At 49.2% G+C, this 16,842-nt stretch overlaps 4 protein-coding genes across 5 annotated transcripts; 2 read left to right on the top strand and 2 right to left on the bottom strand.

The window, feature by feature from the left end:
* Positions 1-896: 896 nt before the first annotated feature.
* FDXACB1 (ferredoxin-fold anticodon binding domain containing 1) lies at positions 897-4,636 on the bottom strand. 2 transcript variants are annotated; one of them, XM_074894951.1, is made up of 5 exons: positions 4,468-4,636; positions 3,776-3,932; positions 3,433-3,636; positions 3,105-3,263; positions 897-2,374 (listed from the first exon to the last, which is right to left on the bottom strand). In XM_074894951.1, exons 1-5 carry the CDS (start codon positions 4,634-4,636, stop codon positions 1,189-1,191), a joined length of 1,875 nt encoding a protein of 624 aa, XP_074751052.1. In that variant the 3' UTR covers positions 897-1,188. The 2 variants fall into 2 exon arrangements, with proteins under 2 accessions (XP_074751052.1, XP_074751053.1); XM_074894952.1 differs by lacking the exon at positions 3,433-3,636.
* On the top strand, positions 1,536-7,502 carry CFAP68 (cilia and flagella associated protein 68). The gene is made up of 6 exons (XM_074851033.1): positions 1,536-1,559; positions 1,798-1,944; positions 2,617-2,739; positions 4,439-4,888; positions 6,074-6,265; positions 7,199-7,502. The coding sequence occupies exons 1-6, from the start codon at positions 1,536-1,538 to the stop codon at positions 7,238-7,240; spliced, it is 978 nt and encodes a 325-aa protein (XP_074707134.1). The 3' UTR covers positions 7,241-7,502.
* Positions 7,503-8,630: 1,128 nt separating this feature from the next.
* CRYAB (crystallin alpha B) lies at positions 8,631-12,237 on the bottom strand. The gene is made up of 3 exons (XM_074894953.1): positions 11,848-12,237; positions 10,131-10,253; positions 8,631-8,960 (listed from the first exon to the last, which is right to left on the bottom strand). Exons 1-3 carry the CDS (start codon positions 12,043-12,045, stop codon positions 8,757-8,759), a joined length of 525 nt encoding a protein of 174 aa, XP_074751054.1. The 5' UTR covers positions 12,046-12,237; the 3' UTR covers positions 8,631-8,756.
* Positions 12,238-14,187: 1,950 nt separating this feature from the next.
* HSPB2 (heat shock protein family B (small) member 2) lies at positions 14,188-16,122 on the top strand. Its single transcript, XM_074894955.1, has 2 exons — positions 14,188-14,314; positions 15,192-16,122. The coding sequence occupies exons 1-2, from the start codon at positions 14,221-14,223 to the stop codon at positions 15,641-15,643; spliced, it is 546 nt and encodes a 181-aa protein (XP_074751056.1). The 5' UTR covers positions 14,188-14,220; the 3' UTR covers positions 15,644-16,122.
* The last annotated feature ends 720 nt before the right edge of the window (positions 16,123-16,842 follow it).

Here is a 16,842-nt window from a genome sequence, read left to right as displayed (position 1 = left end):
GCCGGCCGCCATGCCAGGTGTGGGCAGGGGGGCGTGCGCGGGCGGCGTCTGCGCGCTCTGCCCCGGGACCGCGCGCGGCTCGCGCTGCCGGAGGCCGCGGCCGGTCGCTGCGGGACGGACGCTGGTGGCCGGGAGCGCCGGACCAGAACAAGGCGCCCTCGCCCACCCGCGTGACTTGTATCAGCACTAGCGTGGCCAGCAGGGACAGGGAAGGGATCTGACCCCTGGGCTCGGCACTGGTGAGGCCGCCCCTCGATGAGTGGGTTCAGTTTTGGGCCCCTCACTCCAAAAAGGCCATTGAATGACTCGAGCGTGTCCAGAGAAGGGCGACGGAGCTGGTGCAGGGTCTGGAGCACAGGTCTGATGGGGAGCGGCTGAGGGAACTGGGGGGGGGTTAGTCTGGAGAAGAGGAGGCTGAGGGGAGACCTCCTGGCCCCTCTACAACTCCCTGAAAGGAGGGTGCAGAGAGCGGGGGGGGAATGAGTCTCTTTAAACAATAAGCAATAGAACAAGAGGTAATGGCCTCAAGTTGTGCCAGGGAAGGTTTAGACTAGATATTAGTAAGCATTTCTTTCCAGAAGGGGTTGTTGGGCGTTAGAATGGGCTGCCCAGGGAGGTGGTGGAGTTCCGATCCCTGGAGGGGTTTAAGAGTCGGGTCGACATAGCGCCGAGGGACATGGTGTAGTTGGGAACTATCAGTGCTAGGTTAACGGTTGGACTGGAGGATCTTCAAGGTCCTTTCCAACCGAGATGATTCTGTGATTCTGTTTCTTGAGGGGGCTGCTCTCCCCGTCACACACAGGCCCGACTGTTGCAGCCCCACAGGAGCAGTTACTCACTGCCCCACCTACCCCTGCTGGACTGGGCAGGAAAGGAGCTAATTGGAAAACACGCAGTTGGAGAAAGCATTTTATTGAGTACTCCCAGTCTCACAGGACCCTAGCGAAGAAAGGCTCCACATTTTGAAATGAGGTTTCGTTACACACATGCAGAACAGCAAGGTGCTTGGTCTTCATTAGCAGGAATTTCCACATTTAGAATGTGTGCAGGTACTCGAAGTCCACACCGCCTTTGTAAGAGGCACTGTAATAACACACAGTGTTAGGTCCAACAAGATGTAGGCTACGTTTTCCAGATCAGCAACAAGTGCAGATGCTGCTGACACACCTGAAAACAACATACAACGCTCTACCGAAGAGTTACACGCAAGCGTTGGTTGATTTCCTTCCGAAAGAGCAGCTGCATCTCTGCCACCTCCTGGCGGCTCAGTGCCTTGTCACAGGACTGAAAGGTCAGTCTGTAGCAGAGGCTCTTCCGTCTGGTCTCTGACTGTTGGAAACTGTCGATTAACTGGAGGGATATGACCATTTCACCCGACACCTGCCTAGCAATGGTGTGAAAAGCAACTTCATCAAATTGCTCCCCATCAGGAACCCAAAAGCTGACATCATGCACATAGGAAGGTGGATAGAGAGAAAAACTCTTGAAAAGCCTTAACTCTCCTCTGGGAAACTGATGGAGGAACCGTGTGTCCGATGTCCAGAGCATTCGCCAGTCAGGTATTCCACAGAGCAGCATGGCTAGGAGGTCAAGATTCAGTGAAGCAAAGACAACCACCAACTCACTGCTTACTAGTTCGTAATGAGCTGTCCTTATAATTCCCACACAGGAGCCCTTCTCACAGAAGCCTGAAGTGTCTGTCTTCATACAGATGAAGTACTGAATTTTACTAAGATGAGATTCAAATGCAGCAAAGTCATTTAGCTCAGCTGTTTCAAAGCTCGTTGCTTCCTGCAGATTGATACTCAGTTTAAAACTGGAAACAGCCTGGTGAAGAGAATGTATGCTGGTTTTAATGTTATTCACCAACATCTGGATACAGCTGTTCTCTGTACCCCTGTTAACTGCACATACAAAAACCACCTCATGGAAGACAGGCATGGAGTAAGGACTGATAAGACACTTCCTGAAAACTGGGCCTGAAAGAACATGAAGTGTCCCTGGGAGAAAGTCTCCTCTTTGTGTTATTGCATGAGCATAAGGTAGAAGTGAAGGTCTAAGATAATACCGTTTTGAAATGTGGCATCCCTCTTGCACATTCACCCAGCCATTCTTATCTGTGTCCCTGCAAAAATCAACGTGTGAAAATTTGGGTTTTGCCAGTCCATTAGACATTTCTTCAGTGCTTGGAGTCTCCTCTGGGCTCAGAATGATCCAAAAGATATTTGAGTGACAAACATCATTGATGTGACCTTCATGGAGCAGGGAAAGGCAGCAGTCAGTGTTTTGTAACGGAAAGGCTTGTCTGAGCCCTGCAGTGAGCTTCTCCTTTACTGTCCGTACCGGATGATTTGAATTTAGTTCTAGGAAACCCCTGTGAAAAATAAAAGTGCAGATTACAGACAGCACTAAACAGATTTCCTTTCAGTGCCTTCCTGTGATCATAATTTGAATTCAGCAATTTACCCAAAACAATCTCAGATATTAAGCCGGTTTCTAGTAACTAACTGAACAAGCCAAGTCTTTCATAAAAGGTGCTGCAATGACTAACATGTTTTCAGGTGTTTGCCTCCAGGTTGCACTCAAGAATTAACTGCACTTTTGCTGGTAAAAAAGGAATGGAACTTAACAGTCAGCAGCACCATTTTCACTCAGCACAGTCATTACCGCAATACAGAAATGAATCAAATTATGCTAGCCCTGGATAGTCTCCAAGGTACGCAGCAGTTCGCCAGAGAGGTTAGCATTTTTTATCCTAGCTAGCCTTGGTATTGTGATATTAGCAGACACCAAGTCAGCTCCTGAATTTCTTCCACACTACATTAAAACAGATTAAAGTTTTCATCTTTATTTGTGTGTTCAAGTATATAGCAGCTTGGTCTCAACAATAAAAATAAGTCTACAGAACAAAAAGAAACTTTAAGTAGGCCATAACCAAAAGCCAACATGAAGCAGACTTTAAGAAGAAATGGAACAGGAAATTCTGTAAAGGTAAAAGGGGTGAAAGTGAAGGAATTCCACTTTATCCGACATCTATGCTGGTCATTCCCACTGAGAGCAGGAGTGTGTGTTATTACCAAACAGAAACTAATTATAAAACTTACCTATTAATTTTATCCACAAGTACTTGTGGTACTTGAAAAGAAACTTTTCGGCTTTCCAGTTCTGTCTCGCAGATCATAGGTTTGAAATACAGAAGTGGCATGCTTCGTGTGAAAATGTGGTTCAGAGCACCCTCTACACAGAAAGATTTATCTTGACTCCTGACAATGCACAAAAGCAGAGCAAAGTCATTGATTGTTTCCTGTATTTAATGTGTCATGAGTAAGCGTTACACAGATAACTCAACAAACAAGATACTAGAAGAACATACTGGTGCTAGGCATTATAAGAGCACAAGAATCAACTTTTCAGTTTTGCCACGATGGTTACCTGTAGCCTGTACACTTATATCCATGGATAGTCTCTGCTCTAAAAGGATGAACGTTACTCAAGATAAATCCAGCTCCTGCTGCCACAGCCACTATTTGCCAGCTGTTGTGCCATTCTCTCCTTGGTTGATCAGCAGGTGTCCCACCCTGTCCATTGCAAAGAGCCACATGGACCTCTCCATCCTCTGTCAGCACTTCTGCAGAGCTGCAAGGAAAGCCAGGCAACAAGAAAAATCCCACTAGCACACCCAAAAATTTTATAGTGCCAGAAAAACACCTGTAACACAGCTAGAAATCTGTATCACAGCAGTCAATTAGCTTAGAACTACTTCTGGTTTACTTACCTATGGAAAAAGTGGGCAAGAAGCTCCCTATTCTTCACTACCCCAGCCTTTCTCCCACAGTGAGGGAAGTTGAAATAAATACAATCAAATTCTCTTTTTTCTGGTAAAAAATAGTCCTTCAGCTTGGTGCAGTCCACAGAAAAGACAACTTCAGCTCCTTCAAAAGTAAACGAAAAACAAGAGCCTGATGTTTATCATTATGGAAAATTTTAAAGAAAGGTAGCAAAGTCCTCTAGCCCATTTTTCAGCACACCAGATCAGCAGCTGCCAGGCCTCTTCCCACTCATGTGCATTAGGAAAACCAGAAAGCCCAGGCTCCCTTTGCTCTCTTGCAGAGACTTCTGCTCACTGGCTACTTGCTGCAGTATTATTTCTGTCTGATTAGATTTTAGCGTATTCGATTTAGTCTCTTGGACAACTCCAATTTCTCGTGGCAAAAGGGGTGAAGGGCGATAAAGGGACTGGACGGCTCCTACGGAGGCACCGCAGCACCAGGTCCCTGATTTAAAGCAGGCATTACGGCTCTACAGCCTTGCTTCGGCCGATACGAGGAGAGCGGTTACAGCTAACGGCTGGGTACTACCGACACCGCTTCCCTCTCCGTCCCGGCCTCCTACGTGGCTTTGCCCGAGGGCCCCCGCTACCACCCTCCCTCCCCACCAGCCGGCCCAGCGCCGCCGGCGCCGACCCACCTCTCTCTCGCAGCCGCCGGATGCTTTCCGCGGCTCGCCCCCTCCCGGACACCTCCTCTTCGTTCTCGTAGCAAGTGGCAACGACGTGAGTCCCCGCAGCCCCGCACAGAGAGGCCGCGAAAGAGAAGTTGCCCTCCCCGAGCAGCAGGACTCTCCGCACGGGCGCCATGCCCGCAGCCCGCCCGGCGCCCGGCGCTCCCTCATGACGTCTCGTCGCCTGCTGGTGACGTCATCCCGCACCGCCCCCGGCCGCTCTGGGGCCCCGGCGGTGGGGCCGCCAGCTGCTCCTCGCCGCCGCCCCGGGTCTCCGCTCCTCCTCTGCGCCGGCTTCTCCGCGCGGGCGCGGCCCGGGCCTCTGCGGGCCTCCCCGGTGCTTGGGCAGCAGCCGCTCCCCCTCAGGGACCCTCCGCGCAGGGCGCAGGTAGCGGCCGGCGCCCCTGGCTGTAATGGGCGGGCCCGGGGCTGCACCTTAGGGCTTGAGAGAGAATAGCGATGCTTTTCTGTGGCCTGTTCTGTTTCACAGGATCACAGAATCATCTCGGTTGGAAAGGACCTTGAAGATCATCCAGTCCAACCGTTAACCCAGCACTGACAGATCCCAACTCCACCAGATCCCTCAGCGCTGGGTCAACCCGCCTCTTGAACCCTTCCAGGGATGGGGACTCCCCCTCTGCCCTGGGCAGCCCATTCCAACACCCAACAACCCCTTCTGCAAAGAAATACTTCCTAATATCTAGTCTAAACCTTCCCTGGCGCAACTTGAGGCCATTTCCTCTTGTCCTATTGCTTATTACTTGGTTAAAGAGGCTCATCCCCAGCTTTCTGCACCCTCCTTTCAGGCAGTTGTAGAGGGCCAGGAGGTCTCCCCTCAGCCTCCTCTTCTCCAGACTAAACCCCCCCAGTTCCCTCGGCCGCTCCCCATCAGACCTGTGCTCCAGACCCTGCACCAGCTCCGTTGCCCTTCTCTGGACACGCTCGAGTCATTCAATATCCTTTTTGGAGTGAGGGGCCCGAAACTGAACCCACTCATCGAGGTGTGGCCTCACCAGTGCCAAGTACAGGGGCAAGATCCCTTCCCTGTCCCTGCTGGCCACGCTAGTGCTGATTCTTGTGTGCCCTCAGCTGCTGGCACAGGGCAGGGTCAGTGTTTCAGGAGTCACATGGGTAATGACAGTGGAAGGCTTAAAATTAGCAAAGGCAAGCGCCAACAGAGACCTGCTGATTGCATTTTATGACGTCTGGTCCTGGCTCAGGCATTGGGTCCCTGTGGCCTTGGGTAAATCACTTTGTCTATTCCAAAGTTACTCTGCGAGGTATTCAGTAACATGAAGCTGAGTAATGCAGTATCACAGTTTAGGAAAAGAGATACCACCCCCACCCCCCCAAAAAAAATTAAAAATGCTTTTTGTCATCAAGAAGGAACACATTTTCTGATGCCCCCTGGCACATGTGGAAGTATAGGAGGTCCCTCTCCAGTCACCAGGGGTGTGGAAGGGGCAACATTCCATGTCATGTTACCTGCCCTTGAGATCCAAGATGAGCCCAGGGAGTTGTTGATTCTTATTGCCAGATCGTGTCCAAGATCTGTTTGTACAACTCCCTCCAGGGCTCCTTAATGCATGCTACAGGCTGTGGGGAACTGTGGATGGTCTGGGACACCACTTCTAAGTTACACCAGTATGGCTGCACGTGCACCACCAATGAAAATGATTACTCAACAAAAACCATTATGGGGAACTGGAATGAAGAGCGATACGATATCCAGAGAATTGTGCAGCTCAAGCCACTTCCTTCCCAGGTATGTCCCTGTGCTTTTTCTTTTTGTGGATATAGCAAATCTCAGTTGACACGGTCACTGGTCACTTAATTTGTCATGCACACGGGGCATTATCCTTTCCATCCCCAGCGATGGATACATCAGAGGTAAGCCTCCCATGAGTAGCTTCCCTTTCTGCAGCCCAGCTCCTTGCAGAAAGGCAACAATCAGCACCCTTTCCTCTGATGAGTGCCCTACAACAGTTTCACTACAGGAGTAAAGATGTGAGGAATGCTTTTTTGTTTAAACTCACGTCTTACTCCTTGTACCAGTGGCCCCAGTCCAGCTCTCCTTCTTTTGCTGTTCAGATGGTGAATCAAAATAGTAATCACCAAAACTTTGTGATCTTAGGTTAGACTGATTTGAAAGTAGCAGTGCAATTGCAGATACTTTGGTCTGCCTGTAGGATATAAAATGTTAAAGTTTTTTACTTATATTTAGTCATGCTAAATGTGAGTTTTTCTTTTCAGTATACTCACTGCTTTGAAATAACATACTCTTCAGATTACAGCATGGGAAAGCGTCAGAGAATTAAAAGTACCTGCACAGAACAGAAACACAGTAGTCTGTTGGATCTGTAGTGTAGCTACAGAGGAGCTTCTGAATGACATTTGTGCTTGGAGATGACAGAATTCTTTTCTGTCATTTTCTCATTGTGGAGTTGTGCTCCTGTGCCACCACAGAACAGGTATTTCAAGTCATTCAGGGAGTGGTATTTGCATTTCAAGTGTTCTTGTCTAGCTAACCTCATCACATTTTCCCCAATGAGCTTTCACACAAAATTCCAATTTCTTGCTCCTGAATTTGAGCCTAACAATCCCCTGCTCTACAGAAAAGATTTCCCTCAGTTGTGCTTTCTGGATATATTCTTACTATTTTGCACTTCCTCAAGTTTTTTTGTGCTTATTCTTTTAGGATTTGAAACAGAACCTATTGGTTTCCAGGCCACCACCCTGAGATGGAACCTCCTTCGTTCAACCCAACTGCTCAGTCTTGCTACACAATAGACCCCATATGGCAGCATTTTCTTTGCTTGTGTCCAACACTCAGAGAAGGAACACAAAGGATGCAGGAAAAGCAAGAGAGATGAAGAGAATGTGCAGACTATACCTTCAGAAAAAGAGGAGGCCTGTCTGCTATCAGTGCCACAAGGATATCCTTCAAGCAAAAAGACCTGTCACACATTAAAGCCAAATGTAGCATCATGTGAAGAATTTTCTTCCTGCTTTCTAAGCTGTATTGTTGGTAACCTATGCATATTTCTGTCATTTGTTTTGTGTGCAGAGGTGACTGCAAGTCACCAGTCACCCTGTGCCTTGTCAGTCAAGCCCAACCAACACCTTAACTGGAAGAGCTTAGAACCTAATAGGCTAATAGGAAACACTAGACCTTGGCAATTAGGTGGGATTTGGGGTATTTGACAATGACCGCTCATCACTGAGTGCTCATTTTATTTTTCTCACTTAAAGCCATGGAAGAAGGATGTCCTCACAGTTCATTTGAGATTTAAACTAATCCCTTCTAAGACAAGTTTTGTCTTAGCAGGTATGAGGAACATAGAAAGTAGGTCAGGTCATAACTGAGTCTGATGATCTGTGCAACAGATCTATGGCATTCTGTCCTTTTTGGAGATGAATTTTAGAAATTCAATTCCAGTAATACAGACTTTCCTTTATGCTCATATTCCTTTGAAGAGAGGTGCTAAGCAGATGATGACACCTGAGAAGTGTTTTGTACCACTCGACAATGTTAGCTTAAGTCAGATTAATACCGTAGACGTCAGATCCTGTTCATTGTTTGAAGAGCACTGACAACTTAGTTTCAAAGTGACGTGATTTGTACCATGAGAGCAGGATGTTTTTCTTCTCTGGATATATCTGTGTTTACTGCAGCTATGCAGTTTTCATCTGCAACTGCTCTGAATTGGTTGCCGCACTTGGATGCTTCTCCATAATGTGAGTCATTCTAAAGATTTAAGATACAGTTATGTTCCATTCGGTTGTTATCTAATACCCACAGTTCAAATAGGTTTCGCTTGTCATGAAGTTGTTTTACCAGTCTAATCTCCACTGGAGAAACGTTTCTGTTGCTTGTGAAACATTCTGAAATCCTCTGGCAACATTGAAGGAAAAGGCTAATGCAATTAGATGTTTGCAAAACATTAGAGTACACGAAGTGAAGCTAGCAAAGTGTTTCTGAACACAAGACAAGCTCTCCTGGACACACCTGCCCCTCAAGCTGTAAGCAAGAATGATGCCAGGTATGTTTTCCTGCACAGCAACCTTACACAGCTTTCTTGACCCAACACTTCCTGTGTCCTCAGTGCTCAAAACAAGAAAATACAAACTGCTTATTCATGTTTTATTTGTTAGCAAACTTACTCAGCATAAATAGTAAGAGTAGCCATTCAGTATAGCTGGCACCTGATGAAAAGTGCTCTTGAATGGCCACCAGAGTGATTTTAAATAGCGGCCTACTTCCTTTGGGCTCCTGCAATGGCAGGCTTCTCTTCACGGGTGATAGGGATAGTGCGCTCAGGGACATCACTTAGTTTCCTCGGTGCGCTCACAGTCAGGACACCATCCAGAGAGAGAGATGAGGTTATGGTCAGAGGGTCCACATCATCTGGAATCCTGTATTTCCTGTTGAACTCCCTGGCAATAAAGCCATGCTCATCCTTCAAAAGGAGAAGAGAAGGAACAGCCCTGATTAGAAATGTTCACTCAGTTCCACCTAAACCATGGGCCCTCTGCATAAAGTCTGAGACTGGGAAGCTCCAGCTCTCAAAGGAAAACTTTTCAGAAAGTTAAGAGTTTTTATTATGAGACGCCCTTTTTAAAGAGCCAAGACTGGCCAAAGTGAGCGCCCTGCCTAGGCTGCAGGTGCCTGCAAGTGCACTGTTTATAGGAGGAGGCTCTATGTTCCAGCTTGTGCCAGCCAGAGACTGGCTTCATTGCACAGTGGTGTGCTGTCATTCCTAAAATGCAGCAGCTAGACCTACATGCAGTGCCAACCACACCCGTTCCTGAGGGTCTCCAGAGCTCTAGTAATACACAGCTTTTAAGTGAGCTGATCTCTGCTGTAGTGCTTGGTTATTTTCTTAGCCAAAAATATTTGCAGAAGCTACGTCAGGATTAGAGGCTTCTACCAGCTACAAGTAATGCTGTATTTCCTGACTGACAGTTCTGTGCTCCCAGAAACTCTCAGAGCTGACAATTCCAGTGACATAGCTACTTTGTCATGCATATTCATTTCCTTCTGGCAAGGAGGCAGGGGTGGCAGGTGGGAGGGAGATGGGGACTGACAAACCCTGTTACATACAGCTTCGGACATAGCTTTTGACTTGTGTCTGCCCGGTTGCCACAGAGGTCTCCAGAGCCAGAAAGCAGTGGGATGACTGACAGCAGAACACAACCTTTATGGATTACAAACTGATAGATGGGCCTTTTTCAGGAAGAGGTAGCCTCACGGTAACAGCACAGGGTAATGCATTGATTCATTATGTGGTTTAATTATTAAAGTTCGTTGGTAGCTTATTGAATGCCTCCCTGCATTCCTCACCTCTTCCCAGAAAGAGGGAGGCCCAGAAATGCCCATTTCAAAGATGATTTTCCAGTTCAGTTCACAGTTCATGTAATATCAGCAATAAATCTCCACCCTGTTGCTGCCCAGTCTGGGATCAGCTGGGGGGGGTTGCAGAGAGCATCTTCCATTAGGATTGGTTGGTAAAAAACATTAGAAGTATTTGAGGTAAGACAGGAGAGGATTGTTTTGCAGTCTCCTTGTTTAACCATAGATGAGGAAGTTCACACTGACTTTATCAGTCGCACAGTTAAAGTAGAAGTACCTGGCGCTCCTCGTGTTTTCCATGAATTTCTATCATGTCCCCAAGCACCTTCACTTTTAGCTCCTCAGGGGAGAAATGCTTCACATCAAGATTTACAGAAAATTTGTCCTTCTCCAGTCGCATCTGAAAAACAAGGAGGTGACCTCAGAAAAGAGCAGGTGAGGGTTTCAGCTTGAAAAGGCTCTTAGAATATAGCAGTTCCAGACCCAAGCTGGTATCTACACTGCACTGCCTGACCTTCATTCGATCCTGGGATACTGATCTGCATGGCTTTGTCCATTGCTGGCCTGGTACATTAATGGCTATCACTACAGTATCTAAAATGTGAATGCCTTCTCTTGATCACATGGGATAAATGTTTTGCTTGGGAGTGAGGAAGAGATTTTCTTAATCTGAATTTGTTAAAACTGTCTCTTTAGTTGGCATATGGGTTTCGCATCCAGTTCTTTTTACAGAATGTCTGGAGGTTTCCAGTTTCTGTGACTGAATTTTGCAAAGTCTTTCAAGCAAAAGAAACCTGACTGTGGAGCTGACTGCAGCCCATCTGCAGGCTTGCAGGCTTTCTCCTGCATCGTCACTCTTTGGTAACCAAAATAATGTGTCACTGGCGAGCAGTACTGCCTCACTGCTCACCTCTGTTATCTGAGCAGCAGGACTTCTGCCAAAACTGAGTCACCTGCTGCAAATCTCACCTCCTTCCCTTCTATTTTGCACTGTATCACCTCTAACAAATACTGCTTTTTACTTCTTCCTGAGGTTGAATTTGCACTTTCTGCCTGTCTTGGACATGTTTGTGGGACTTTGCTATATGAGCTGGCTGTCTCTTCCTTCCTGCTGCATTTGTGGTGAGGGAGCATGCGAGCCTTCTGGAGCTCTGCTCTGGGACGTGGAGGCAGCCTCTGTGCCAGCTCTATGCTTCCTGGTTTCCAGTTTGACCCAGGAGTCTAAGTGATTCCATCTCCTTCTAGATTATTTGTGAAGATTTCTCCACTGAGATAGTCAGACGTTGTTAACTGTGGTGCTTATTATGGCTGCTTCAGTGGACAGGCAGACTCAGGTCACTAAATCAAGGGGAAATATTATGCAACAATTAAAAAAACCCCCTCACTCCTTTGGCTTAGAATAGCTCTAAAAGTTACTTGTAAATAAGACAGCTGACTCACAGAACAGGCAAGTTGGTTCGAAATGCGTGCCTCTTGACTCAGCCCCTGAAGCAAGCAGACTGCTGCTTCATGATCCTTTGGGTCCTATATATGTGCTGCTCTTCTCAGCAGTGGTTCTTTAAGATAGGCCTCTTTTTTCTCAGCAACCATGAGGTCCCACACTGCCTGACATGAGGATCCCACTACCCCTGTGCTGTTTGCTTCTCAGCAGGGAGTGGGATTGAAAGTTTTGCACAGCAGACAGGGAAATTAGGCTTCCTCCTTTCTTCCATCAGCACTTACAGTCATTTGCCACACACACTCAGCTCAGTTTGCCTCTATTCCCAACGCTATGGCAATACTTGCTCTCAGTCACAAATGATGAGCAAAGCATGCAGAGGTTCTTGCCTGATGCAGAGAAGCAGAGGCACAAACACAGCACCCTTTCCCCCAGCTTTTTCCTAATAACCACCTACAAGCAGCTTCCAAGCTCTCAGCTCTCATGGGTCTCCAGCTCCAGGCCCATCAGGATGTGCACACAGCAGTAACAAAGAGCATTAAGAAGGGAAGATTACCTCAGAGAGTCCTGTCTCTAGCCAACTGGGCATCCGAAGAATGGGGGATCTCATCAGGAAGGGACTGAGGCTGGGGGAAGCAGGGAGCAGCTCTGACTCCTGCAGGTGTTCTCCGAAAATCTGGTCAAAGATACGACTCGGTGCCAACCAAGATAACAGGGGTCTGCGGATCAGGGGGTTATGAATGGTGATATCCATTGGAGTGCGCTGGAGGAGCCTGGCGAACAACTGTGCTGCAGTGCTGTGCCGCGAGTGCAGGCCAGCTTTATACCCGTACAGCTGGCCTGGCCTTCCCCCCCCCGCGAGGCCTCTTGAACAGTGGTGTCAGGGATTTTATTGTCCCACTCCTGGGCTGGTCCCTTCAGCAGTGCCCAGTAGCTGTCTGGGGGATTTGAACACGCTGCTGAGGAGGAGGGGGAAGGGGAGAAGAAGAAAAGGAGCCTAATGGGGCAGCAAGAAGCCAAACTGCCCAACCACCCGCCCTGCTCCCCACGTGCTGTTTATCTGCAGAGTCCCAGGCAAGCTTGGCGGATGTTCCAGCTGCTTTGGATGCCAGCAGGATCAATGTAGCTCCTATCTTTGGCTCACAGGGAAAAGTACAAGGGGCCATTGTTCCCACTGCCAGCACTGAGACTTCAGCTCCCCACATCACCCACCAGTCTAGGAAGAGCTCTGCCTCTCCTTAAGGCAAAGAAAGCCACAGGCCTGCTTTACTCAGAGGTCAGGAAAGATCCCTGGAGGTCTTTGCTGAGATGCCCCTGGCAGTGTGGCTCTCTGCAACACATACACCTCCCTGCCTTAGTGCACGACCTTTGTGTGGGTGCGAATGAAGGATGGCTTTCTCCACAGTGCTTCAGCCCAGCACCTCTCATCTTTTGCCCACTACAGAAACCACTTTGCTGGAGAGAGAAGAGCCTAATGCTTTGTGACCTCAGAGTGCTCTAGAGGGCTATAAGCAGAGACAAACCGGGCATGCCAGCGGCCACCATGGTGCTGCACTGTGACATGCCTTCTCAGGGATGCAAGCTACCTCTATCTGCTTGTGCCCCTGCAGTAAGCTGATTTCCTGTAATTATGCTCCTAATACATCTTAATTCACACATTTATTTTAATTCCTGCCTCGCCTGTGAACCTAAATCATGAGAATGGGTTCAGCCTAGCAACTGTTCTTAAAGGGCAAGAGCTAGTCTCTGCCTCTGAGAGCCTGCAACTTAAATACAACGACTGGCTCAGAGGCACAACGTTCTTATTGCTAGCACTACCAGTCCTTTGCAAAAGGGTCTAACCCTCTTCCTCTCAGCTTGCCTGCAAGAATAGGGAGCAGAATTTGCTCAGTGCAACAGCTCATGCCATAAATACCTTCTCCAATTCCCCATTACATCAACAGCAATGCACCTGCTCTCTCATACTGCAGGGACATGGACTCAATGAAATCTCTGGTTTCAGAGTACAAGGAGTTTAACTGGGCACTACTCCTCCCCTCCACACACCCCCCCCCATCCCGCCCAGTTCAATAAAACTGTATCTATGCCAGCTTCAGATCCTTGGTGAACTTGTGATCTCTGTCAAAAGCATTTCTCCGTGTCTCATGACATTGTGCCAAAGCCCTGGCCAGCGAACAGCCAGCTTGCAGCAGCATGGTTCAGGATGTGGAGGTGTCAGCAGTGGGATCTGGATCCTGTCTAGCCCTGCTTAACTACTTGCAGCACTTCACCAAAAGGCTTGAGCTGTCTTCTCAGCTTCTGGGAAAATCAAGCTCCTTTGTGTAGGGCACAGGAGGGACTGATTTGGGCCCTAAGCTCACAGTGGGGCGATGGATGTGATGATGGCTTCACACGACTTTGCACAACCTGATCAAGCACCAGCCAGCATTAGCTATTGCCCTGTCCCCACAGCATGCTTCAGGGCCAGCAGGACCAGTGTCAGGAACTCCTTGAACCTGCTTACAGTGAGCCTTCTTGCTGGCCCTTGCCTTTGGGAGCACCACAGGCAGCAGAGCCTGGGGTCTGTCCTGCATTTTCCTACTTCAGTCTCCCTCAACTCACCTCTGTGCCTCCCTGCTGTACTTGGCTGCCCGTTTGCCTCCTGCACCCCCTGCTCGAGGAGGGGATCTCAGAGCCTTGGGAGGAGGTGTGGGATTTTCCTGAGGCATCCCTGACTGCAGGCAGTGCCTGCACTCCCTGCTGGAATGCAGTGAGAAGCTTCCGTCATCACCCTGGCGAGGCATCCTGGGGCCTGTGCGTGTGGCTATTTTGGTCCATCTTTTTATCACACACTCCTCCCTGTGGAATTCACCCAATTAAAACCTTGCAATCTGCAGCCTTCACTCTCAGAGGCAGTGAGTGCTTGGAAAGTCCCCTTCCCAGACACACCATGGCTGCACGGACTGTCCCCCACGCCTACCCCATGAGTTCGGAGTATGAGTTTGCCAACCCTAGCAAGATCTACGACCAGAACTTTGGAGAAGGTAAGAAAGGAGATGGGATCCCCCCCAGCACCTTTCTCTCCTCTGGTGCAGAAGGGCTGGTGGAGTTCCCCTGGGGAGACTGAGCTCCAGAGCAGGCTAGGGAAGCTGGAGCCAAGGAATTTTGAGCATAAGAACTCAGGTCAAATCAGGGGGGAATAGCCAGGGAATAGCCAGGGTCTCTCTCTTCAGGTTGACTTCCTCCATCCATGCCAACTGCTGTTTCTTCTGTCCCTCCCTCATGCCCCCAGTGGTCTGGCATTCATGCATATGCTGTGCAAACATGGAGCAAAATGCTCCAGGGGGGTAGTTTTTGTAGCCGGGGGCTGTGAAGAAAAGCTGAGCTGGGGTGTTCAGCACAAAGCCGGGCAGTGGCTGGCAGAGGGGAAGGAATGTGGGCAGCAGCAGAACCATTCAGCACCAGCACAACAGCGTGAAAAGGCAAAAAGCTCCAAGGAAAGCCCCCTGGACAATGGCACACAAAAGGCCTTTAGTTCTTCAGGGCAGTTTCTTCACCATCAGCATTTTCCATGCCCATCCCTGGCTGTGGGCTTTGCAGAGTGCCCAGTGCACCTACCAGTCCCTCCCTGTCCACCCAGCAGACATGCAAAAGCTGGATGCCAGCCCTTGGCTTGCTGGCAGCTGCCGGCTGTGTGGTGGGAGGCAGTGGCTGGCAGGCATCTGGCTCTGTGCATGTTTTAGAGACGCAAAGGTAGGAACCACAAGAGACTCCATCCATATTGTGCCGATGTGGTGGCAAAACCAGGATGTTTGCCAGGTCTCAGCCTCCTCCTGTCACCCTCCCCTATCTGCTGCCAACCATCCTTGTCCAACTCCTTTCCCTGGAAACCCCACACTCCTCACCGAGTCTCATTTACAGGTGTGTCCCCGTGTGAGATTTTAGCCCCTGTCCTGTACCATGGCTACTACATCAGGCCTCGGATCAATAAGCAGCTGGATCGAGGCACCTCTGAGATCAGCCTCAATGACCACAAATTCCAGGTGTTCTTGGATGTCTGTCACTTCCTGCCAGATGAGCTCACTGTCCGCACCGTAGACAACCTGCTGGAGGTGATGGGACAGCACCCACAGAAGGCTGACCGCCATGGCTTCATCTCCCGAGAGTTCACCAGGACCTACATCCTCCCTCTGGATGTTGACCCCTTGCTGGTGAGAGCCACGTTGTCCCACGATGGCATCTTAAGCATTGTGGCTCCCCGGACGGGGAAGGAGGTGAAAGCCAGAGTCAACGAGGTGAAGATAACCCAACAGGAGCAGCCAGTGGGGAAAGAAGAACAGTCTGAAGAAGGAGAAGGGAAGGAAGAGTTCTAAAGGCCCCACATCTGGGCTTACAAAGGGAAGGTGGGGGAGGACAGGGATGGGGAATCCACAGTACCAGACCCCTATTTCTCACCATCAGTGTTTAGCAGCCACATATATGCCAGAAGTCTGCTTCTTAAAGCTGATGGCTGGAAAAAGGGACTTGGAACTGAAAAAAGAGGGGGACTAAAGTGTTAGTGTGAGGGACTGTAATGCAAGTTTTCTCCTAGGTCAAGTGCTCAATGAGCACAATGTAGGGTGCTCTTCTCTCACCCCAAATGGCAAAGGTCGCTCTTACCCTAAACTGTGAGGCTGTGTCACAGTGGACAGCTGCTGTGCTCTAGTCCAGAAGGGTATTGGAAAGAGGGAAGAAATGATCCCAGTACCTCGCTTCTGAGCTGACCTTTGTGGCGATAAAAGGTGCTTGTTGGTCTGTAAAAGTGCCTGCAGCTCTCAGGAGGAAAGAGGAATAAATCTGCCTCTGATCTTCTCTTGTTTGCCTTGGATTCATGTTGCTTCTGGCCAAGCTACTCTGTAGCAGGAAGGATGAACAGTGGCTCAGCTGCTCTAGATGTGCAGGGCAGAGCAGCGGAGAGTTCACACTGAGCTCATCTGTGGAAGTAGCATCAGTAGGGACTTGGAGGGACTCTGGCCATGGGGCAGCCAGGGGGACCTCTGTGATTGGTCCTCCTGGCTCAGGTGCACCTGGAGTTACTTGCTGTTGTAGGGAGCCCACAGTGGGCAGTAGCCTTGAGGAGAAAAGATGTAGAGAGATGGGCTCTTGGAGGCTCACTGTGCATTTCCAGACCTGCACCTGGAGTTAGCCCAAGTAAAAAAATGCCAATCCACAGTCTCTGCTCCAGCCCTCTAGTTTATGGGGCACAAGGCTTGTTCACCCACAGACCTTTTCGGTCCTTGTGAGGGGAGTGAACCCCAAAATGCTGAAGGGAAAGGCTCTGCTCAGATCCCAGGTGCCTTGCTGACTTCCCAGCCTCTCTGCAGAGCCACAGAGGGGATGAATTTGGCCCCTTTTGCAGACACCATGATGCTACCGGCTACATGAGAACTGTCTCTGTAGTCTTGTGGTGCTGGGCCAGGGATCATGTGTGCTGCTGTAAGTGACAGCTGCTGCCTTGGATGGCCCTGAGGGCTCAGCAGGTGCCAGTTGCAATCCTTGTCTTGTCAGAGCCAATTAAAGCAGCCAAAATGCT

Source organism: Strix uralensis, chromosome 26 (genome assembly GCF_047716275.1).
Source record: "Strix uralensis isolate ZFMK-TIS-50842 chromosome 26, bStrUra1, whole genome shotgun sequence".
NCBI classification, from domain to species: Eukaryota; Metazoa; Chordata; class Aves; order Strigiformes; family Strigidae; genus Strix; species Strix uralensis.
Note: the sequence above shows the minus strand (reverse complement) of the source record. Positions and strands in the feature narration are given on the sequence as shown.